Raw genomic sequence first — 22676 nt, forward strand, 5'->3', positions numbered from 1 at the left:
GTCTAGTGTCTCTAAGCTCAAGCGCCCAGCAAGAGAGCAAGTAATGCTCAGCCACTTCCAAGATCTTTTATGTAAGTCACAAGCACTCGACTAATTCTAGAATCTACCAGACAGCCAGACGAAAACAATACTCTATTAAATCTAGGGTCTACAAGACTGCCAGGCACCAGCGAAGCTCAGTCGCTTTTACACAACCACAAACAATGCTCAGTTTCTTGGGAGATCCACCACACAGCCAGACACAGACAAACAGCTGCTTCTCGGACCTCTGATACAAATAGGGGTGGGCGGAATTTGCGAAATTGACTTTAGCAAACTATCGCGAAATTGCGCAAAATCTCCGCAAGCATGCGGAACTTTCGTGAAGATGCGGAGATTCCTTTTCCAGCCCGTTCGCGATGTGTTTTTGCATACTCGCGGGGAAATTTAACTTGCCCATGCGGTCGCTAATGGGCATGCCATCTTGCTCGCAATGCTTATTTCCTCTTCCGGGTCGAATGACGTGTTCGCGATTGAGCGACCGGCTACCAACAATCCAACATCTAGTGGCGCATGCGCGCGGATAGAAAAACTCGGCGGTGAACGCAGGGACCCGGTAAGTCGCTACCGCGAGCGCTAGGATGCATTTTTAAAGCACAAACAAGAAAAAACTTCTGTTTCGCAGCAGATTGCGAAAGTTTTAACATTTCTGCACTCTCTGCAGAACGCGAAAATGTCAAAATATTGCAAATTCCGCGAGCGGAACGAAATTTACCGCCCAGGCCTAGATACAACCACAAGCAATGTCCAGTGTCTTGAAGGATCTACAACACCCCCAGAAAAAACAAAAACAATCTTCTGGGATATTTTATAAAATTACAAGTAATGCTCAGTTTTTTGTAGAGTTTCCTACACAGTCAGAAACAAACTGAAAAACAACTGCTTCTAGGATCCTTTACACAACCACAAACAGTGCTCTGTTGCTTTTAGGATCTATCCCACAGCCAGACACAAACCACACACAGATGTGTCTATGATCTGCCACGTTGCCAGGCACAATCAAAGCTCAGCTGCTTGTCAGACTTAGCACAGAGCTGGAAGACAATGACTTCCAGATATTAGGATCTACCTCACAGCCAGGCACAGATAGGCACAGATAACACAGAACTTCTTTTTTAAAATCCCCCTCACACCCAGAAAAAACAGAGTGGGAAGGCCAGGGTAGAGAACCCGACCCTGCTGCTGCGACAGCGGAGTCTCTGGGAGGGGCAGCGTGATTGGAGGACATATGCTCAAGCCTAAATTTCTGGATACCATACTCTCTGTGACCAATCCCAAGTCACTATAATGACTTGGGCCCAGTCAGTCCTGATCTTCTTGAGTACTCTGGCAGGAGTAGTATCAGGGGCAAGGCAAACAGGAGTCCTGAGTTATAGGTGAGGTAGAACGCGTCTCTAAGTGAGACACGCCTTGTGAACTCCAAAATAGATTGAGCCAGATTCTCCCTATTCACAGAAGAAACCACGAGCTATCTTCGGCTTTAAATGTCACTTGTGATCTGCTAGGTGCCAATGGCACAGCTTAGCCACCCTGGCATGCAACCAGCCTGCCAAGTGGTTCCTGCCAAGATTCCTGTTGGCAGTCCAGCCAGCTGCAGAGTTGCAATTCCTCCTGGCACGGGTCCTGTGACCCCACCCTGCCCTGTTTGCTGCAGTAGCACATGGCAGCCGACTGATATCTGTCCCCCTATGATAATGACGCTGCTGGCAACCAGTTGTGTTCAACCAATTACAGACATCTTTAATCTGTCAATCCTCACTGGTGCGATCCCTCCAAAATGGAAGGAGGCCTTTGTGCGCCGATCTTAAAAAACCCTCGGCGTACCCAGCCAGACTTGGAAACTATAGACTGATCTCCCTCTTGCAACTTCTTAGCAAAATATTGGAAGGGATCATCAATCTGTAACTAAGCTCCTATCTCTTGGACCCTTCGCAATCAGGTTTTAGACCAGGGTTCAGTACCGAGATGGCGATCCTGGAGGTAACGGATTCGCTAAGACTTACTGTCGATGCAGGAGGTTCAGCAATCTTAGTTCTATTATATCTCTCTGCAGACTTTGATACCATCTCGCACTCTAGGCTGGCGGAGAGATTCATAGAGGCAGAGATCAACGGAATGGCACTCAAGTGGCTTAACAACTTCCTGTCAGAGAGATTCCAAACGGTGGTGCTGGGTCCCTATTCATAAAAAAAGGCATCTGAGCAGAGGGGTTCCGCAGGGCTCCTGTTTAAGCCCGACACTTTTAATCTGTACATGGCCCCACTGGCCAGGATTGTGGAGCAATTAGGCTTTGGAATCGTCTCTTATGCAGACGATACACAGCTGATCTTTAACATTGGATCGAACCCCACTCTAGATAAAACTCGCTTTGCCAAGGGGATGCTTACCATCGCGAACTGGATGACTGCAAACTATCTCCAGTTGAACCCGGATAAGATAGAACTGATGTTACTAGGTAAAGCAACAGATGTCTGGTCAGATGACTGGTGGCCACAAGAGCTAGGGACTGCTCCATTACCTAAAGGGACAGTGAAAAGTCTGGGACTAAAGCTGGTTCAAGCCCTAAACATGAAAGCCCAAGTCTCGGCAATAACAAGCTCATGTTATTACGCCCTCCGACTTGTGAGGAAAATATTACCTTACATTCCGCTCCACCATCGGAGAACCCTAGTTCAAGAAATGGTCACCTCACGATTGGACTATGGGAATGCCCTACTTGCGGAAGTCGGGGAGACGCTTCTGGCCTAGCTACAGGTGGTGCAGAATACCGCCGCTAGAATGATCCTTAACCAACCGGCGGGTTCCCCTTCAGCGCGCTTTTGAGGAAACCTTACTGGCTGACAGTAAAACAAAGGTCATTCTTTAAGATCTGTTGCCCGACTTTTAAGGCATTCAACGAGACGGGCCCAGTGTACCTACGGAATAAAATACGGAAATATATTCCAAGTAGGCACCTGAGATCCACAACTCAGCATTTGCTACAGACCCCTCGCATCCGACTGGTCAGGACGGGAGGCAAAGCCTTCTCGTACCTGGCACCAAAGTACTGGAACCAACTTCCGCTGGGACTACGTACAACAACTAGCAACAACGGTTTTAGGAAACAGTTAAAAGCTTATTTATTTTAAACTTGGAGTATTTTCGTATCATCCCCTTTAGGTAGGTTGTCTTTTCTGGATAGCGCTGCGATGCCCCAGGGTGAGGTGAGCGCTTTATAAACTATTAAACTAAACTAAACAGTGGTGTTGTCCTTAGCATCTGTACCAGCCTCTCCTTGATGGACGGAAGGCCCCAGAAGGTTGATACGGAGCTGGGATGTAGCCAGCGATCGGAGGCCTCTGATCGCCACCTTATCCAAGTGGTTACCCCAGCCCAGTAGCAATGCATTGGCTACCACGGTCAGCTCTGGGTGGGGAAGGAGAGGGTTGTACCGCTGACCCAATTGCTGTCCACCACTGCTGATCCTTTGCAGTCCCTCTGAAATATGGACCAGGTCGGAGAGGTTCCCTTGATGGAACTTCAGAGCCCACTGCAGAGCCTGCATATGCTACCTGGTGTGCTTGACCAGCAGGATGCAGGAGGCCATCAGTCTCAGCGGCTTCAAAGTCGACCGTACTGAAATGCAGTACAGAGACTGGAAGTTCAGAACCGTTGCCTGAATGTCCCGGAATCTCTTTCTGGAGAAAAAAGGCATGAAACAGAAAAGTTTCCAGAATGGCTGTGATGAAGGGTATCATATGAGGAGAAGTCTGGTGTGACTTTGGCATGTTTATAGTGAATCCCAAAGATGACAGGAGGTTTGCCGTAGTCTACAGTTGGTTGACGACTTCCTGGGGTGAACTTCAACAGACAGTCATCGAAGAAGGGAAAGACAGGCAGCGCTGACCTCTGTAGGTGTGCTGCCACCACTGCTATGACTTTCATGAACACTCAAGGGGCGCTGGTGAGACCAAAGGAGAACACAGCGATATGAAAATGTTCCTCTCCCATCACAAACTACAGGTAGTGCCGATAGGCAGGCAGGATAGGAATATGGAATAGGCATCCTGCTTGTCCAAAGCCACCATCCAATCTCCTAAGTCGAGAGCAGACAAGACCTGGGCCAGGGTGAGCATTTGAATTTCTCCTTCTAGAGGAAGATGTTGAGGGGACCTTGTCTAGAAGTAGGACAACGTGGTCAGTCCTTTTTGGGCACTAGAAAGTAGCTAGAATAGAAATGTATTTATTGGCATTTATATAGCGCACTACTTACCCGTAGGGTCCCAAGGCGCTTCGACCGCTGCGAAACCCTTCCTGGCTTACCTGAGAGATGGTCCCTTAATGGGTATCTCCAGGGTGAGACCAGGCATCCCCGGCGGTCGGGTGGGGCCGTTAGTGAAGATGAGGCAAGCTAATGCCCAGAGTTGCCGAGTGTGATCGCTGATCAGAGTGGGCACCGAGGCGAGAGAATTATCGAGTCCGCTGACCCTGGTCCAGAAACCTGCCGCGCCGGGAATCGAACCCTGGTCCCGGGCCGTCCTCTGCTCTCGGGTCTGCCGCCTCTAACCAGTGAGCCACACTACTTCACATCCTACTTCTGATGCATTCACCGTCTCAATATCTCCTTTGGTCAAAATGGCTTGCACTTCCTGCTGCAAAATGGAGAGATGGTCCACCGCCAGTAATTGGGCAGACTGTGGAAGGTGCTGCGGGGAAGAAAAAAAGGGTAAATCATACCCTTTGCAAATAATTTGAAGGGCTCACCTGTCTGACGTGATTACTGGTCAGCCTCGATAGAACAGGTAGTCTGCCTGTGGCCCTGTTACGGTACACTAAAGATTTTTTGCAGGCAGGGCTGCAACGAGGGGGGTGCACAGGGTGCCACGCTGACCTTGGCCGCAAGGCTGGTGAACAAAACTGCTGGGATTCCTGTGAGGGCTGGACAGGCTCTGCCAAAGCCATGTAAGGAACAGTGAAATTGGGGTGGTTGGCAAGGAGGGAAGGAAGGGTCCAGAGACCGAGGGGTGGTCCTACTCTCTTTGAAATGTTTGAGGGCGGAGTCCGCTTTGTCCCCAAACAGGAGAGTCCCATCAAAGGGCATGTCCATCAGGGAGGAGTGGCCATCGGCAGAGACCCCAGTCAAGTTCAGCCACGCATGGTGGTGAATGGCAAAGCTGGTGCCTATGTCCACCCAGTGAAGTTGGTGGTGTACAAGTCACAACAAATTGTAAATGTTGCCGTGTCGCGCCTATCTTAAATCCCCTGTGACAGTAGAGGGCAATGGTCTTCTGGCACACCAAGGAGGACTTGTGCCACCGGATTCCAAAGGGATGGAGTGAAATGGCCCAACAAACAGGAGACGTTAACAGGGGGAGGGCCAAATTGGCAGATAAAAAGAGGTGTTTTCCAAAAGTTTTCACATGCTTCGACTGTCTGTCAGGGGGAGTGGTAATAAATGTGCTTGGATTGGAATGACTGGTGGGGGCGTCCACCATGAACTTTCTGGTGAAGGGTACTGTGACAGGAAAGCTGGGTCACCAGAAGCAGGTCGATGGCGCTTGGTAATTTGTCTACTGACTGGTGTACCAGAGCAAAGCTTAGCCCAAGTACCCAAAAGGATGTCCGTCAGAGCCTCATTGAAAGGCAGGAGTGTTCAGAGGAAGTCAGGTCTGGATCTCAATAAGAACATTCGTTTTCACCTGTGAGTGGGAAGTTGGAGATCAAGGATCTGCTAGGCCTCATGGCCTTGTATGGCTGGTTCCTCATTCCAATCAGTCCATCCGGATCTGCAATGTGGATTGCTCTATGCATGACCATTGCATAGAAGGCAGATTTTTCAGCGGATGGTCCAGGAGGAGCGAAAAGGTCAGTCTATGGAGAGGTGTCTAGCCCTCTAGCTTCCTGCAGGTCCTCAGACCAGTTGTCATCCTGAGAGGGCTGAGCAAACTCATCACCCGGGTCACAATCCTTATCGGAGTCGGTCCCAAAGAGAGAGTGCTACGAATGTTGCCTGCCTTGATTTGAATTGTGTGCAGGCAGGGCGACAGCAAACCTGTCCAGGTCTCCTGGGGTATGCTTATACTACTGAATGCCACAGGGATGTCAACAGGTCGGGCATGGCCTCCTTCTATGGCATTCCTCTACAAAATTTAACAGGAAAAACCTAACATCAGGAGCACTCTGTTAAGGCCGGGCACCTAATAAATGGGGAAGACACTCGGGCAAGGGATCCGATAACATTAGAAGTTGTGTCTCCTGCTTTATGGTGGCAGACGTCAGATACAGACACCAGCAGAGTTTTGATACAGAGACAGATCTCAGAGGCAGATCTCAGATACAAAAGTACATCTCACATAAGGAGGTACATTTCAGGTACAGACCTTGGATATAGAGGTATACCTCAGACAAGGAGGTAGACCTCAGGTAAGCAGTGTTGTGGCTATCCTAATGCACTCAACAACTATTGAGAATGGTTTAATGTCCAGACTGCAGCCTGAATGCGGAGGCAGAGCTTGGGTGGCAGCTCCTTACAATGGTTTATCCTTAGTTTAATGAAACAAGTTGCTTTCCTTCAGGGTCAGTTTGACGCAGCGGTGACATGCTCATGATGTAGTATCTTTGTTGTGGCAAAACGAGCCAATGCAGCACAGAACCATATCTGCAAGTACCCTCGGAAATCCCACTGCCTACAACTTATGACCACTTTGGGTCTGCCTCGAGTTGTGCATATCCTACATTACAAGGGCAATGGGAACACATCTGGCAAATCCAACATGAAAAGAACTGAATCTTGCAAACCAATAAATCTCAATGTAGAAAACGCTCTCTGCAGCTTCAAGCCTCAACCTGGTGAGACAGTGGACACATGGATGAAAACACCCCTAAATTACAAAACAATGTGGCCTTTCCCAGCAGACGTAAGCCAATGAACATTTAGGACATGAAGGAAGGTGTGGTTGGGTACCATGACACAGGTGCAACAGATTTCTCACCCTGGCTTCTGAGACACCAGGGATAGAGACTACCATGGCACTAGCTCTATGTCCTGAAGGCACGAAAGGATATCTGATGTGGTCTCAAAACGTCACCTTAATAAAGCTGCGGTATTCATTATGTTTGCTCTCACTTGAACGGGTTTACTGAAGGAACGGCACCCTGGTCTCTGCACACTAAGGGAGGACTCATGCATTGACTAATCGCACACCAGATCAGGATAAACTCTGCCCGTAAACCTCATCGGAAAGGCACCCCAACTTAGTGCTGAAGACAAGGATTGACCAGTGGTTCATAGTATGTAATCAAGACCCTCTCTGGGCTCTAAGTCTGTTCCAGCACACCACAATTCACATCCCGCGTCACACAGTAAAACATGAACAGTTGTGGAATGAGTTACCTGTTTTAGAAACTGAGGGGCATTAAACAGTTCACTGCAGCCATACAAGACATGCTTCCCCTGTTTGGTCTGTAAAATACAAAAGAAGCGCAGAGTATGAGGAAGGCAGAATGACAAACACCACAACCCAGAAGAAGAGATAAAAGAGCATGACAGTCAACACACTGAATACATTCCTGAAACAAACAAGAACGTACTTGCCTGTTACAATAGTTCTCGGTCTTGGACGTCTTCCTCTTATTTGCAACCCATATCATACTTTGCACCGCTGCACAGCATTGTGCAGTACTTCTGGGGTTCAATCCTTTTTGGCTTCCAATTCCACCACTTGTTGCAGTCAGTGGCAGCAGCTTGCTGCGGTTACTGAATGGTGAGCGGGAATGTTATAGGAATCTGTTGTGTGCTTCAACTCTCCACTTTCCTATAGGACTGCTTGTTGAGATGAGGTGTTCCAACCTCCCAGCCTCTAAGAGTGACCACATGCTGCTGAGTGCACAGAACATGAGTGACATGGTGGGAATAACCCCCCCTACCCTGAATCTCGCATCCAAGCCGGTACTAGCTTGTGTAGGCCTAGTCAAACCCATGCAAGGCTCACACCCTCCAGCACCCTCAGGCTTGGAGGCACTGGCTTATCGGGATTGCACTGACCTCTCTATGCTGCTATCTGTAAATGCTTGCATGGAAAAGGCGTAGATGGATTGTGTGACATCAGCCTGCCTTGTTTGAATTAATCAGGTTAATTGTGACTAATGCCGCACACTGTAGATATTGCCATACACGCAGCATCACTGCAACTAGACTAGAATGGATGATGGATTGAAGGCAATTTCCACTCAGAAAGCATCATTCGCATGGATGTTTCTTCACATTTGCACGTTTTCCCCCAATTCCTTTTCTCAAATTCCTCAAAAGCGAATATTAAATATGAACATGTTTTATTTTCCCTACAGATGTCTTTGGCAGAGTTCCTGGGCTTTCCTGGGGTGTGTGGAAAGTGCTGACAGGCACCAGGGGTCCTGGGGTGAAGTCAGAGCCTGCAGCAGGCTTTGGAATCGACCGGCCATTAGCTTTCTCCAGACACATTGAATGGAAACAGAAGTTGCCATAATAATACATTCAAAACATGTTTGGCAGAATCTAATGTACACAAAGAAAAAGCTTACTCACCTCTGGTAACAATATTTGCTGGTGGACACAGATTAATCCTGCAGATTCCTCAACTCATGAATATCCTACCAGGCACCAGAGCAGTCTGGAAAACTTCCTCAGCAGTGGCTTTTCAATGCCAACAGATGTCGTGAGTCCACCCACAGATGTGACTACATCTTAGTGTATTACTCGCCAACTGTTGAGCTGACATCAGTTCCGGGTACTTCTTCCACACCCTCTTAAGGTATGCAAGAGGAACCAAGAAAACACCAGCAAAAACAAAAATATATAATACGTTTGCATGTGTTTGAATCTTAAAATTCATGGCAGACTGTGCATCACTGGACCTCCAGGAGGCCTACTTTCATCTTTTGATTCTCCTCGCCCCAAAACGCTGCTCAAGGTTCACTGTGGGTGTCTGAACACTTCCAGTTTGCGGTCCTCCCGTTCAGACTGGCGACAACTCCATGCATCTTTCCCAAGGTGCTGATGGTCGTGGAAACGATGCTGCGGAGATGAGGAGTCCCTGTATGACTGGCGGGTGAAAGTGCAATCACCAAAGCTGGTCCATGACCAGGGGAAGATGACTCTCCTCCGTTATGCAAACTTCCCATCAGTGTCCAGAAGTCTCACCTCATTCCCACACACAGGCTGACCTTTATTGGGCTGGTGCTCCACACAACCCTGAGGAAGGTCTTTGCTCCTCCTCAGAGGATCGCAGGTGTTTGGGCGAGGATGTCCATGTGGCTGACTCAAGCCCGACTCCTGTTCCTCCAAGACTTGCATCTGCTAGGCCTCATATGCCTGGTTCCTCATACCAGTCAGTCCATCAGGATCCACACTGGGGGGTGGACTTTGACAAACTTCTGAAGGGTCGTCCATGGAGCCCTTTACATGCTCAGACTGATGTGGTCATGGATGCCTCTTTGCTAGGTGGGGAACACATCTGGGCAACTGCGCATGGCCTTTGGTCGGGGTCACAGTTGTGCCTTCACATAAGCGTGCTCGAGCTGTAGGCAATACGTCTTGTCCTGAAGGCCTTTCTTTGTTCCATCTCTGGGGCAACATCACTAGGATCCTTTATAAGAACTAACAGGGTGATGTGGGGCGCAGACCCTGTGTTGGGAGTCAGTCCGTATGTGGACAGGAGGTCTTCCCAGTAACGGCCCACCTCACAGGCTTCCTCACTGTGAGAACGAATGTCCTCAGTTGTCTTTACCTGGAAGACAACAAATGGAAGTAACACCCTGAAGTGACGGGGGCAGTCTGCTCCCTATTCGAGTTTCCATTTGTGTATCTCTTGAGCAAAGCCCGGAACAAGACACACCCCTAGTTGTGTGCTGTACACGTCCTGCTCCATGGCATATTGAAAGTACAGAAGGATCGAGAGCAGCGGATCCTGATCACCCCTGATTGGGCAAGGAGAATCCGGCAGTCAGCATTTGGTCACCTCTTCGTCTACCCCACGGGGGACATTTTCAGGTCATTCACCCCGATACAATGTCCCTGCAGCTGCACAGGTGGAGCGAGAGAGACCAGCTAGGGTCCTTTTGCCTTCCTCGTGAAGTTGATGAAGTCATCTTAGCTGCTATGAACCCACTATGAAACCCATTCCTGCTGGTTGCTGGAACACATGTGTTTGATGGCGTGTGCCAGAGGCCCTACATCCTTTCAAATGACACGATTCTTATATCCAGTGATTTGCGGGAGCTCGTGTACAGCAGTCTCTGGCAATAGCTACAGTTGAGGACTATTTAGCTGTCCTATTCACCTTCATATGTCTCCCTGACCAGATATCTTTGTATAGATTGCCACTAGTGGGGTGTTTCCTAAAAGATTTCCTCCCACTATGTTCTATGCTTCTCAGTGGGATTTTAATCTTGTGTTTTCTTAATTGCGTCTCCATTCAGGCCAAAGCACAGTTACCAGGTCAATTTTTCACCCTGAAGATAATACTATTAGGGCAATAGCTTCAGGCCAAAGGGTCAGACAACTTTATGCCCTCACAGTTTGTCCATTTTTCCTGTTCCTACATGGATAAGTTAGCGCTTTGTACCTGCCCATGCTTCCTACACAAGGCAATATCTGCCTTTCGCATGGGATAGTCTATTAACCTTCTATCCGTCTTCCCTTCTCCTTATCCCACCAATGTGGAGAAACCGCTATATCAACTCAATCCCAAATGTGCAGTGTTCTATCAGTCTACAAAATAGAGTGGCTGATCAACCCCCTTATGGCTTCGGTGCAGTTAAAAGGGCAAGGCAGTAACCAAACACACCATTTCTTGTAGGCCATTCTATGTCTCAAGATTTGGTTTGCCTTAGCAAAGACCGGCCCTCCACAGGGCATTTGTGCCCACTGGGCCAGCTCACACCAGAGGAGTTCCAATGCCTGACATCTGAAAGGATGACATGTGGTCAACACTGCATCATTTTGTCAAACACTATTGCTGGACAGCTCAGGCTTGCAGCAATGTTACATGGCTTCTTTGGGTTATCATCACTATTCAAGCCCAAGTCCCAGGGAGGTATTGCTGTAATACTTGTTCATGAGAGGAGGAAACCCCCGGGAAGACTTATCCATCAGATGAAAAAAGTTAGTAACCATTGATAGGAAAATGCTACTTACCAGTATGCATCTGTTCTTGGCATGTAGAGCTGCAGATCCGCACCTGGTGTTGGGCTCGGATGATTGCAGGTTGTTGTCTTCTTGGAGAAGTCTTTGCAGTCACGATATAGGTGACTCTTCCCTTGGACAATACTGCGCATGGGCATCGGCTCCATCCTTAGATTGTTTTTCGCCATGATGGGAAATGATGGAGTTAGTATAAGTGAAGAGAAAAAAAAGGGATGTCCATGCGTGTGCATCTAAATAAGATGAGTACTGGAACGGATACAAGTTACGGGGAGGAGGGAGGGCGTGTATGGATCTGCAGCTCTACATGCCAAGAACAGATGCATACTGGTAAGTAGCATTTTCCGTTCGAGGCATATGAGCTGCAGATCGTACGCTATGCATCGATTGTGCAGCAGTGTCTCCCCTAGCGGTGGTCGCTTGTATCCATTGCAGTAGTCTGAAACAGTGTTCTAAGGAAAGCTTGGCCCACTGCAGCTTGCTGCTTGGCTTGCACATCAACACAATAGTGTTTAGTGAAGGTGTGTGGTGTAGACCATGTTGCTGCCTTGCATATGTCCTCTGATGGTATATTTCCTAAGAAAGCCATAGAGGCTCCTAGCTTGCGAGTGGAGTGTGCTCTAGGAGGAACTGTTAGTGTGCGTTTAGCTTTTTGATAGCATATCTGTATACACTTATAAATCCACCTGGCAATCCCACCTTTAGATATAGGGTTGCCTTTGTGTGGAGGAGAGAAAGATACAGACAATTGTTTTGTCTTTCTAAAGGATTTAGTTCTATCTATGTAGTATAGCAGAGCTCTCTTAACATCTAATGGGTGTAAGGCCCTTTCTGCTACAGAGTCTGTGTTTTGGAAAAACACAGGTAACTCTACAGATTGGTTTAGTGAAAAAGTGAGATAACCTTTGGGAGAAACTTAGGGTTAGACCTGAGAACCACTTTATTAGTATGTATTTGAAAAAATGGTTCTTGTATGGTGAACGCTTGTATTTCACTTACTCTTCTAAGAGAGGTGATGGCAACAAGGAAAGCAGTTTTCCATGTTAGAAATTGCAGTTCACATTTATGTAGAGGCTCAAAAGGGGGTCCCATGAGTCTCGTAAGGACAAGATTTAGGTTCCATACTGGGGAAGGTGGCAGCCTGGGAGGGATTATTCTCTTTAATCCTTCCATAAATGCTTTGATTGCAGGTACCCTAAAAAGAGACAGGTGTTGTCTGTTTTGTAAATAGGCTGCAATTGCTGCAAGATGTAGGCGTATGGAAGAGTATGCCAAATTAGACCTTTGTAGATGTAAAAGGTAACAAATGATATTTTGGATGGAAGCATCCAGTGGATCAATGTGATTATGTTTGCAATATATTGCAAATCTTTTCCATTTGGCGACATAACACGCTCGAGTAGTGGGTTTCCTAGCCTCTTTAATGATATTCATGCAGTCTGGTGGTAGGTTAAGATAACCAAACTCTAAGACTTCAGGAGCCAAATCGCCAAATTTAGTTGGTTCGGGTCTGGGTGTCTGATTTCTCCATGGTTCTGTGTTAACAGCGAGGGTGTGAGCTGTAACTTTTGATGTGGAACCAGAGAGAGATCTAGTAGTGTGGTGAACCCCAGCTGGCGTGCCCATGTGGGAGCTACTAGAATGAGCTTGAGAGACTGTTGTTTGAGCTTGCGCACCACTAGTTGAATGAGGGGGAGAGGCGGAAAAGCGTACGCAAATCTGCCTGACCAGTTCATCCATATTGCATTGCCCTCAGACCGTGGGAACCTGGCAGCGAAGGTTGGGCATTTTGCATTTTCGTGAGTGGCAAACAGGTCTATGTGTTGGTGCCCCCACTGTTGGAAGAATGGTTGAAGAACTCGTGGATGTAGTTCTCATTCGTGAATCTGTTGTGACTGCCGACTTAACAGATCCGCTATCTGATTGTGAACCCCTGGAAGGTGTTCCGCTAACAGATATATGTTTTGAGGAATGGCCCATCTCCAAATGTTCTGTACGAGCTGGGACAGTTGCAGAGAGTGTGTCCCCCCCTGTTTTTGTATATAGTACATTGCTGTCATATTGTCCGTCCGGATTAAGACAGCTTTGTTCTGTACCTGAAGTTGAAAAGTTTTGAGTGCTAAGAATACCCTAGCAGCTCTAGATGGTTGATATGTAATAGCTTTTGTTGGTTGTTCCATCGACCTTGAGTAGTATGGTGTAAGAGATGGGCTCCCCATCCTGTGAGGGATGCGTCTGTTGTGAGCATTATTTGTGGAACAGGCTCGAGGAACAGCCGTCCTCTTGTCAAGTTTTTGGTGTTCCACCATTGCAGAGAGCGATGCATGCGGCTGTCTAACAACACCAGGTCTGTGAGCTGACCTTGAGCCTGATTCCACTGTTGTGCCAGACATTCTTGTAATGGACGCATTTGCAGTCTTGCATGTGGCTCTATGAAGATGCAAGATGCCATCATGCCTATTAATCTCATGAACACTCTTGCTTGGAGAGACTGTTGGTGTTGAAAAGTGGAGACTAAGGCTTAAATGCTCTGTATCCTGGCTGGACTGGGATACGCTATAGAGCTGTAGATGTGTTTATGGTAGCTCCTAGATACTGATGCACGTGCGAAGGATCTAGGTGCGACTTTGTGTAGTTGATCGTAAACCCTAGGTTGTGCAATAGTTGAATTGTCTGCTGAGTGTATTGTACACATTGGTGGAATGAATTGGCTTTTATGAGCCAATCGTCCAGGTAAGGGAAGACATGTATCTGTTGTCTTCTGAGATATGCTGCTATACTGCTAAGCACTTTGTGAACATCCGTAGTGCTGTTGTGACACCAAACGGAAGGACTTTGAACTGATAGTGTTGCCCTTGTATCACAAACCGTAGGTACTTCCTGTGAGCAGGATGTATTGGGATGTGAAAATAGGCGTCCTTCAGGTCTAGCGTTGAAAGGAAATCGCCTTGTTGCAATAGTGGGAGAACTTGTTGCAGAGTGATCAAATGAAAATGATCTGATTGTATGTAATGGTTGGGGGGCCTGAGGTCGAGAATTGGTCTCAGTGTTCCGTCCTTTTTGGGAATTAGAAAATACAGCGAGTAAACCCCTGTCCCTTGTTCCTCTAATGGGACTAGTTGAATAGCATCTTTTTGTATAAGTGCTAGAACTTCTTGTTGAAGCAGAGTCAGATGGTCTGTGGCCATAGGACGCTGCCTGGGTGGTATATTTGGGGGGGTTGCTGTAAGTTCTAGGCAGTAGCCATGTTAGATAATCGGTCTCACCGACCTGTCCGTTGTGATGGAGTTCCAGACAGGCAGCATCTGTGTTAATCTGCCCCCCACAGGAGTGGAATGCTGTTGGGGAGCAGAGGGAAGTCACTGTTTAGTTGTGAAGGAGGAGCGATTGTTGTTGTTACAGCAACCTCTTCCCTTGTTATTATTGCCTCTGTATCCTTCTCTAAACAAGAATTTACAATGCAACGGTCTCGCCTTTGCAAAAGTTAGAGCTATTGGCATTGTAAATGACAATTTTTTTATGTATGTGTTTGTTTTGAAAACAGATAAATAAATGGCATTGTCATTTATAATGCTAATAGCTTAATCTCTCGCAAATGTGAGACCTATTGCATGTGCAACCACACACACACAGAGCCACACAAAGAGCACACACACACACACACACACACACACATAGATGTGATGGAAGTGGATCTGGTGGATGTGGGGGTGTTGGATGTGTTGGTGGTGGATGATGTGGTGGTGGTGGATGTGGTGGTGGTGGATGTGGTGGTGGTGGGTGTGGTGGTTGATGTGGTGGATGTGGTGGTGGTGGATGTGGTGGGGTGGATGTGGGGGTGGTGGATGTGGATGTGGTGGTGGTGGATGTGGTGGTGGTGGATGTGGTGGTGGTGGATGTGGTGGTGGTGGATGTGGTGGTGGTGGATGTGGTGGTGGATGTGGTGGTGGATGTGGCGGTGGATGTGGCGGTGATGGATGTGGATGTGGTGGATGTGGTGGTGGTGGTGGATGTGGTGGATGTGGTGGTGGTGGATGTGGTAGTGGTGGATGTGGTAGTGGTGGATGTGGATGTGGTAGATGTGGATGTGGTAGTGGTGGATGTGGTAGTGGTGGATGTGGTGGTGGATGTGGTGGTGGTGGTGGATGTGGTGGTGGTGGATGTGGTGGTGGTGGTGGATGTGGTGATGGTGGTGGATGTGGTGATGGTGGTGGATGTGGTGGTGGTGGATGTGGTGGACGTGGTGGTGGTATATGTGGTGGTGGTGGATGTGGTAGTGGATGTGGTGGATGTGGTAGATGTGGTGGATGTGGTGGATATGGTGGTGGTGGATGTGGTGATGGTGTTGGATGTGGTGGTGGATGTGGTGGTGGTGGATGTAGTGGATGTGGGGGTGGAGGTGGATGTGGGGGTGGAGGTGGATGTGGTGGTGGATGTGGTGGTGGATGTGGGGGTGGATGTGGGGGTGGTGGATGTGGGGGTGGTGGATGTGGTGGTGGTGGACGTGGTAATGGTGGACGTGGTGGTGGTGGACGTGGTGGTGGTGGACGTGGTGGTGGTGTATGTGGTGGTGGCTGTGGTGGATGTGGTGGTGGATGTGGTGGTGGATGTGGTGGTGTTGGATGTGGTGGATGTGGTGGTGGATGTGGTGGTGGTGGTGGATGTGGTGGTGGTTGTGGATGTGGTGGTGGTGGTGGATGTGGTGGTGGTGGTGGATGTGGTGGTGCTTTTAATTACTTAAAGTCCCGCCATACATTGACAACAATGTGCGTGTTGAGTGGGATGTCCGCTGAAAGTTTACTTCCCAGACTATTAACAATAACAGAGCCTGTCGCCCTCATTGAAATAGGCACGTGCTGGTGGCAGTAACAAAGCCACCTGTCCGTAAACACTGAAAGCCACTGGTTTTAAACCCAACACATATTTAACCTTCCAGACACCTACAGCCATTAACCGTGCAATATTTACAGCAGCCTATTTTTCCATGATCTCAAGGGAGGGTTTGCCACAGAAAAGATTGTTTGTTTTCCCTATTGGTTTTTACAGGGTTGAGCAGTGAGCTAAGATGGGCCAAACGAGAAATACAAACGTTTGACCCAAGGGGCCATTAGGAACAGCTGGTTGTTGAAAAATAACTTCGCTCTGCAAAAAAAACACAAGACTTTTAATTTTCACAGCTGTGAGAGCAGGGTGGAGCTCGCCGCTGATCTTGGGGTAAAACCAATGGAGCTGACGAGACCAGGCAGTGAGTGCTCAGCACTTCGAGCCGAGCTAGCCGCACACTGCTCTTGGGGTGAAAGCACGGAGGATGACAAGAGCGGGTGCCTATAAAATGAAGACATCCATCAAGCAGAGACTGTGCTAACGAAAATGTATACTTACTCGTGCCCGCCTGGCAGACTGAAGGCTCTGAAGCAGGGAAGGGGCAGGGATCCTCCAGGGGCCAGGACTCTCGCAGATCACCCCGACCGTGCCACGTGTAGAGTCTGGACACCTAACTCCCCGGTTAAGTTGGTCCGTGTAAGCAACCGAGAGGAGGGGAGAGTCGTGGCTGCCTGCAGCCAGCATTGCTCTGCTGTTACTGCCCGAGTTCAGGTTTCCCGCAGCCTGCCTGCCTGCTGCAGGAGCTTTCACAGGACACAACCTGCAAAAACTTGTTTAGAGTGGCGCTGAAGAGGGGGCGCATAGTAATGCGGGCTGCACAACTCTTACTGCGTTCACTCGTGGTGCCTTGGCAGGGCTTGCTTGTGTGCTTCCCAGAGAGACAGGAGATTGGGAAACGCGCGCGCGCGTCCGGCGCCGATCGCTTTCCAGAGCGTGCGCGTGACATCTCCTGTCTCCTGGGAAGCAGACCCGGCAACAATAGTATCGCGCCTGCGCGATGGCATATGGCTTCGCCATATGCATTGCAGGCGCGAGACCTAAAAGCGTAGTTGTGTCTTTGGAAACTAAGGTAAGCAAACCAGTGTTTGCACAGATTTACACTCCTCACTAACCTGGCCTCTGGTATGTTACAGCCAGAGCTGCCAGCTTTGGACCTGGGGAATCAGGTTCAAATCTTGGCGTAGGCTCAACACCCTGTGGTGTGGGCAAATCACTTAATCTCCTCATGCCTAAAAAAATCAATGTGTTGTGACTTAGTGTAAAGTAACTGGTGTGATCATTAGGTTTAAAACATATCCATGCATAAGGGTATACTCAAAACAAACCAATAAAAAAAAGTTTACTTAAACAGCATTGACAAGTTACCAAAGCATTATACACGTATATGGGGGGTTGGGGGATAAAGAAGATGAAGCCAGGTGGGGGCTGTGAAAAAAAAATAATAGTACCAGAATCAGAGCACGATCAGTGGATGGACACTAAATAAGATCAATCAATCTGTACAAGTCCATACCCCAGGGAAAGAAGACAGTGATGGAGGAAGTGACACCTGGCAAACACTGCCGAATTAGAAGACAACAAAGAATAGTGATTATGTCAACGAATGGTAAGTAAATGGAGACCTAAAAGCCCCTTATAGATGTTTTATAAACCATAGATAAAGAGTCATAGCGACAGTGCGCAGGCGAGGCCAGCCAGGTGGTCAGCAAATGCACACCTGGAGACTTCTAGGCTAATGATATGTGCAATAGAACAGATTTATGGCCTGGTCAAACAGCTGCTCATGCTCACACGTCACCAGCGGGTGTTAGAAGACATTTGGACTCCCATAACCGACATGTCGGACCACCAACACGGAGAACCACAACCTCAAAGTTGAGCCTAGCTTTCAAGACTTGCATAAAACACACACAAAATGACCGCAAAGCGCACAAGGTCCTTCTTGCTGACCTGAAAGTATACTATCAGGATGGCCAAGCTTCGACAGATAAACTGGCATATCTAAATAAATATTAAGAGCATTTTAAAGCACATCCAGTTCATACACATCCACCCAGGTGCTGCAGGCTGAGACCAATCAAACATTCTTATCGAAATACTCCCACAGAGGGTAAGCAGGACTACACCCTCAGCGTAACTCCCCTGAAATGTTATCAGTGAGACACAGACAAACAAAAAGGCTCTAAGAGTTCATGCATTCAAAGCAGAAGGGCAGAAAATGTACAGAGGCTGAAACAAACAGTGAAAAGTTAAGCAGGGCCAAAGGGAGCCGATGGGGCGCACTTAATATGGATACAAACTTGTAGCTGCACTTGCACCAGGAGACTGCATTCATAAGGGATAAATAAATATTCCACTGGAGCCTTAAACATCTGGTAAAATAGAATTTCACATGTATGTGTTTGTTTCTCGCATGTGACCTGAAGAAAGTCTAGTTCTTTGTAGAACATACATTCAGTGGAGGGGGAAAGTCCGTAGGGAGGGGGGGGGGGGGGGGAGGAGAGAGGAGGTTTGACACCATAGATGGCATCCACTGGCATCTGGGGAGGCAGGCGCTCGGCCGACATTAAGAAAATCAACTTTCTGTTGCCAAGCACGACTCATCCATCTGAATATGTATTTCTTGGCTCTGGACGAAGATGTGGCACAGGAACTGTACGGGAGCAAAACCGTGCCTGTATAAGTACTTTTCACATTCCGCACCTTGAAACTATAAAGCCCCTGCCAAAACACTGATAATGGGTACACAATCCACCTGCACTGAAGCACCAAACCAGCGTGTGCAGAATAATCTCATCATACATTTGAGAATTCTTCGTTTGGACTCCTAGCTAGTTGATCCATCCAATGAGCCGGTTTCAAACTTTAAAAAAAAAACGTCTCCGAAAAGCAAGCCTAACAAATCCAGTGAAGTCTGTGCGACCTGTAAACGCAGACTCCAAATATACACAGCCAAAAATACAAGCAGCCTGACACGCAGGTCTTAGCGACAGGCGGCATCTGAGAGGCACCGCATACTGGGCCATGCCAGGAAGGGAACTTTAACAGTTAAAACCTCGATCGCATTATCTGAAGAGGGGGCGCATAGTAATGCGGGCTGCACAACTCTTGCTGCGTTCACTCGTGGTGCCTTGGCGGGGCTTGCTGAGCTTGCTTGTGTGCTTCCCAGAGAGACAGGAGATTGGAAAACGCGCGCGCGCGGCCGGCGCCGATCGCTTTCCAGAGCGTGCGCGTGACATCTCCTGTCTCCTGGGAAGCAGACCGGCAACAATAGTATCGCGCCTGCGCGATGGCATATGGCTTCGCCATATGCATCGCAGACGCGAGACCTAAAAAACCTTTGTTAGAGGATGTTTGTGTTTGTGTCTTGAAAGATGTTGTTGTGTCTGCTCCAGTTTGCTTGGAGCCTCCTCTATAAAAGGAGCGACAAAAAGAACTTCTATTCTGTGTGGATTGTAGAGCTCCCATTGACTTTGCAGTGTTGGTGTCTCTTTTCATTTTCTCCAGTGTAGTGTCTACTTCTGGACCAAATAACTGGTTTTGGTTAAAAGGCTGGTTCAAAATTGTGGTTTGCACCTCTTGTTTGAACCCGGAAAGGCGCAACCATGCATGTCTTCTGAGTATTACGCTAGTATTTACAGCCCTAGCAGCTGTGTCTGCGACATCAAGTGCACATTTTATTAAGGCATTTGAAATTAATTTGCCTTCTTAAATGAGCTCAGTTGCCTGATCTTTATATTGATCTGGGAGGTGTTGTAGTAGTGTCTCTAATTGGTCGTAATGAGCCCTGTCATAACGTGAGAGAAGGGCTTGTGTATTCGCAATGCGCCATATATTTGTAGCTTGTGCGGCAATCCTTTTACCGGACGCATCAATAACTTTGGATTCCTTGTCAGGTGGAGGCGTTTCCCCAGAAGTCTGTGAATTCGCTCTTTTCCTTGCATTGGACACCACTAAAGAGTCTAGAGGAGGATGTCCCTTAATATAGGTTGGGTCAGCGGGTGCAGCCCTACAGTTCTTCTCTATTCTTGGATTCAGTACCCTAGCGCGTACAGGATCTTTGAATATTTCTGGAGCGTGCTTAACGACTCCTTTGATCATGGGAAGCATTTGAGTAGATCTGTGTGATGGCTCAAAAGTACCCAACAGAAAATCCTCCTCAATGTCATCAGAATGCATTGTAACATTGTGGTAGAGAGCAGCTCTGTGTAAGAGGTGATTAAAGCCAATGCTGTCCTCTGGAGGAGTAGGCTTTGATGGGTGTAGCTGTGGATCAGCTTCATCAGGCACATTATGTGGTGGAAAAGTATAGATATCCCCATCTAAAGGATATGTATTTGGGTCTGCATGTGGATCCTCTCCACCACCTAAGTCATACTCCTCATCAGTTTGTGGTGAATGTGAGGATGCAGGAGAGGGGACAGGAGAGATTTGAGGTGAAATGTAAGGAGGGATAGGAGAGGAAGGAGATACAGGAGAAGGAGGGTGCATAGAGGAAGTTGCAGTCCTTCTTGGCAGGAACCACAGGTGTAGGTGAGGTTTCTGCTGAGCTTCTTTTATGAGGTATAGCACCTACATGTCCAGTCTTTGGTTTTATGTAGATCCTCTTGTTTAGGATCTGGTCTGAACAATTCTTCCACTTCTTCCTCTACAACCTTCTTCGGCGTCGATTTCTTCGGTTCCGACAGAGGTTGTTTTTGTCGTTTTGCCTTGGGAAGCGTCCTGTGGCGAAGTTATCGGTGCTGAAGGTGTTGTTTTCGGCTTGGCAGGCATGTCCGAGGGCTTAGGAACCTCGGAATCAGGCTTTGTGGGTGTTGTCACCGAAGCAGTAGTCTTCGGAGTGGAAGGTGGCCTCGCCGGCTTTGAGGCGTAGGCCGCTAGCTTTCCATCTTTATTTTTGGAAGTCGAGGGCTTCGGAGCCGGAGCTTTTTTTGGTACCACTTTAGTCTGCGGTGCCGAAGGATCTTTCGCTTTCGGTGCCGAAGGGTCTTTCGCTTTTGGCGCCGAAGGGTCTTTCGCTTTTGACGCCGAAGAATCTTTCGGTTTCGGGAACGAAAATTCTTTTGGCTTTGGTGCCGAAGGATCTTTGGGTTTCGGTGCCGATGGAGGTGGTGGAATCTGCACGTGTAGATTGCTCTGTGCTGAAGCACCTGAAGGTGTAGTTGTTTTCCTCGGAGCCAAGCTCGAAGTCTGGGCTTTAGGAGGAAGCACTAGGTCTCGACTGGGCCCCTTGGGCGGAGTGCTGACCTTCGCCTTTGGCTTGGGCAGTGTACGTGGTGCAGGGGCAGAAGTACTCGCAGGTTGACCTGATGGAATCGAGTCGTCCGACTCCTCTGATATGATCTGGAGATCCGGCAAATCATCTTCTGGAACGAGCGGAACCTCGTCATCCAAGATATTCTCCGGTGCTGGGGCTGATCTCATCTCGTGTCAACGGGCCCTCCGATCCCGTATGGTCTTTTTCGATCGGAAGGATGCACAAGCTGTGCAGGTCGACTAGTCGTGATCCGGCGATAGACAGAGGTTGCAAACCTCGTGATGATCGCTATGCGGTAATTTTGCCTGGCATACCGGGCATTTCTTGAACGGAGTTCTTTCCATGTGGTGTAGGCCGCACGGCGTAGATAGGCGCAGCGGCCCATGTCGATGAACCGGAATCAAGTTGATGGCGTCGAAAGTTGTATATTCGACGTCGATATTGGTTGTAGGAAGTTTTTGCGCTTCGAAGTTACTGAAAACGTTTTTCTAGCCGGAGAGGAGAAACTTTCATCCGAACCCAGTGGCGGAAAAAAACAATCTAAGGATGGAGTTGATGCCCATGTGCAGTATTGTCCAAGGAAGGAGTCACCTATATCGTGACTACAAAGACTTCTCCAAGAAGACAACAACCTGCAATTATCCGAGCCCAACACCAGGTGGCGATCTAATGCATAGTGTACGATCTGCAGCTCATATGCCTCGAACACAATATTCCTGATCGAAACATAATCTTCCCACAGATTCTTCATTAACCTCCCTCCTCCCATACTAGGTTGCAGTGAGAAAATCATCCCCATAGACTCAGCAATGGTGTCTGCCGAGTCAGAGCCACACTTCAGGGTCTGTTTTGATGCGTCTAAGTCAGACATTGTCTTCATATGGCATGGCAGGCTACCAATGAAAGGTTTTGACAGGTCCCATAAGACAGATGTATCAGCATAATTGCCAGGTGTCATTAGCCATACTGAGAGCCAATCTGCTGGAAGAAAACATTTGCAATGCAAGGAGTCTCACTTCTGGGGGAGCGGGAGGAAAGGCATAGGCGATTTGCATGCAAGACAATATTTGAACATTTAGATTCTCCAATGATAGGTGCGAGGACAAAGGGTGCTAGTCACCCACAGTAGGCCTATGACATCTGGCAAGGTGCCTGTGGTCTGCCAGGCCCAAAAATGGAGTCTCTCATGCAGCCAAAATAGGTTCTAGGTGCATAATAGATGCTGGTGAGCATCATTAAAAGAAGGCAAAGGCTATGCATAAACTGTGAAGGATCACAAGATTTCCACCAGAATACTAGACTTCGCTTCTGCACGAGGAACAGTCAATTCCAAGGCCG

General features: G+C 48.2%; 1 protein-coding gene across 1 annotated transcript in view; it reads right to left on the reverse strand.

The window, feature by feature from the left end:
* Positions 1-22676, reverse strand: part of SCFD1 (sec1 family domain containing 1) — a 709689-nt gene that overhangs the window by 1047 nt on the left and 685966 nt on the right. Inside the window, exon 24 of the mRNA XM_086936984.1 lies at positions 7412-7480. Within this exon, the coding sequence (XP_086793110.1) occupies positions 7412-7480 (69 nt within the window). The remainder of the gene's footprint in view (positions 1-7411; positions 7481-22676) is intronic.

The sequence above is a fragment of the Lissotriton vulgaris genome, chromosome 9 (genome assembly GCF_964263255.1).
Source record: "Lissotriton vulgaris chromosome 9, aLisVul1.2, whole genome shotgun sequence".
NCBI classification, from domain to species: Eukaryota; Metazoa; Chordata; class Amphibia; order Caudata; family Salamandridae; genus Lissotriton; species Lissotriton vulgaris.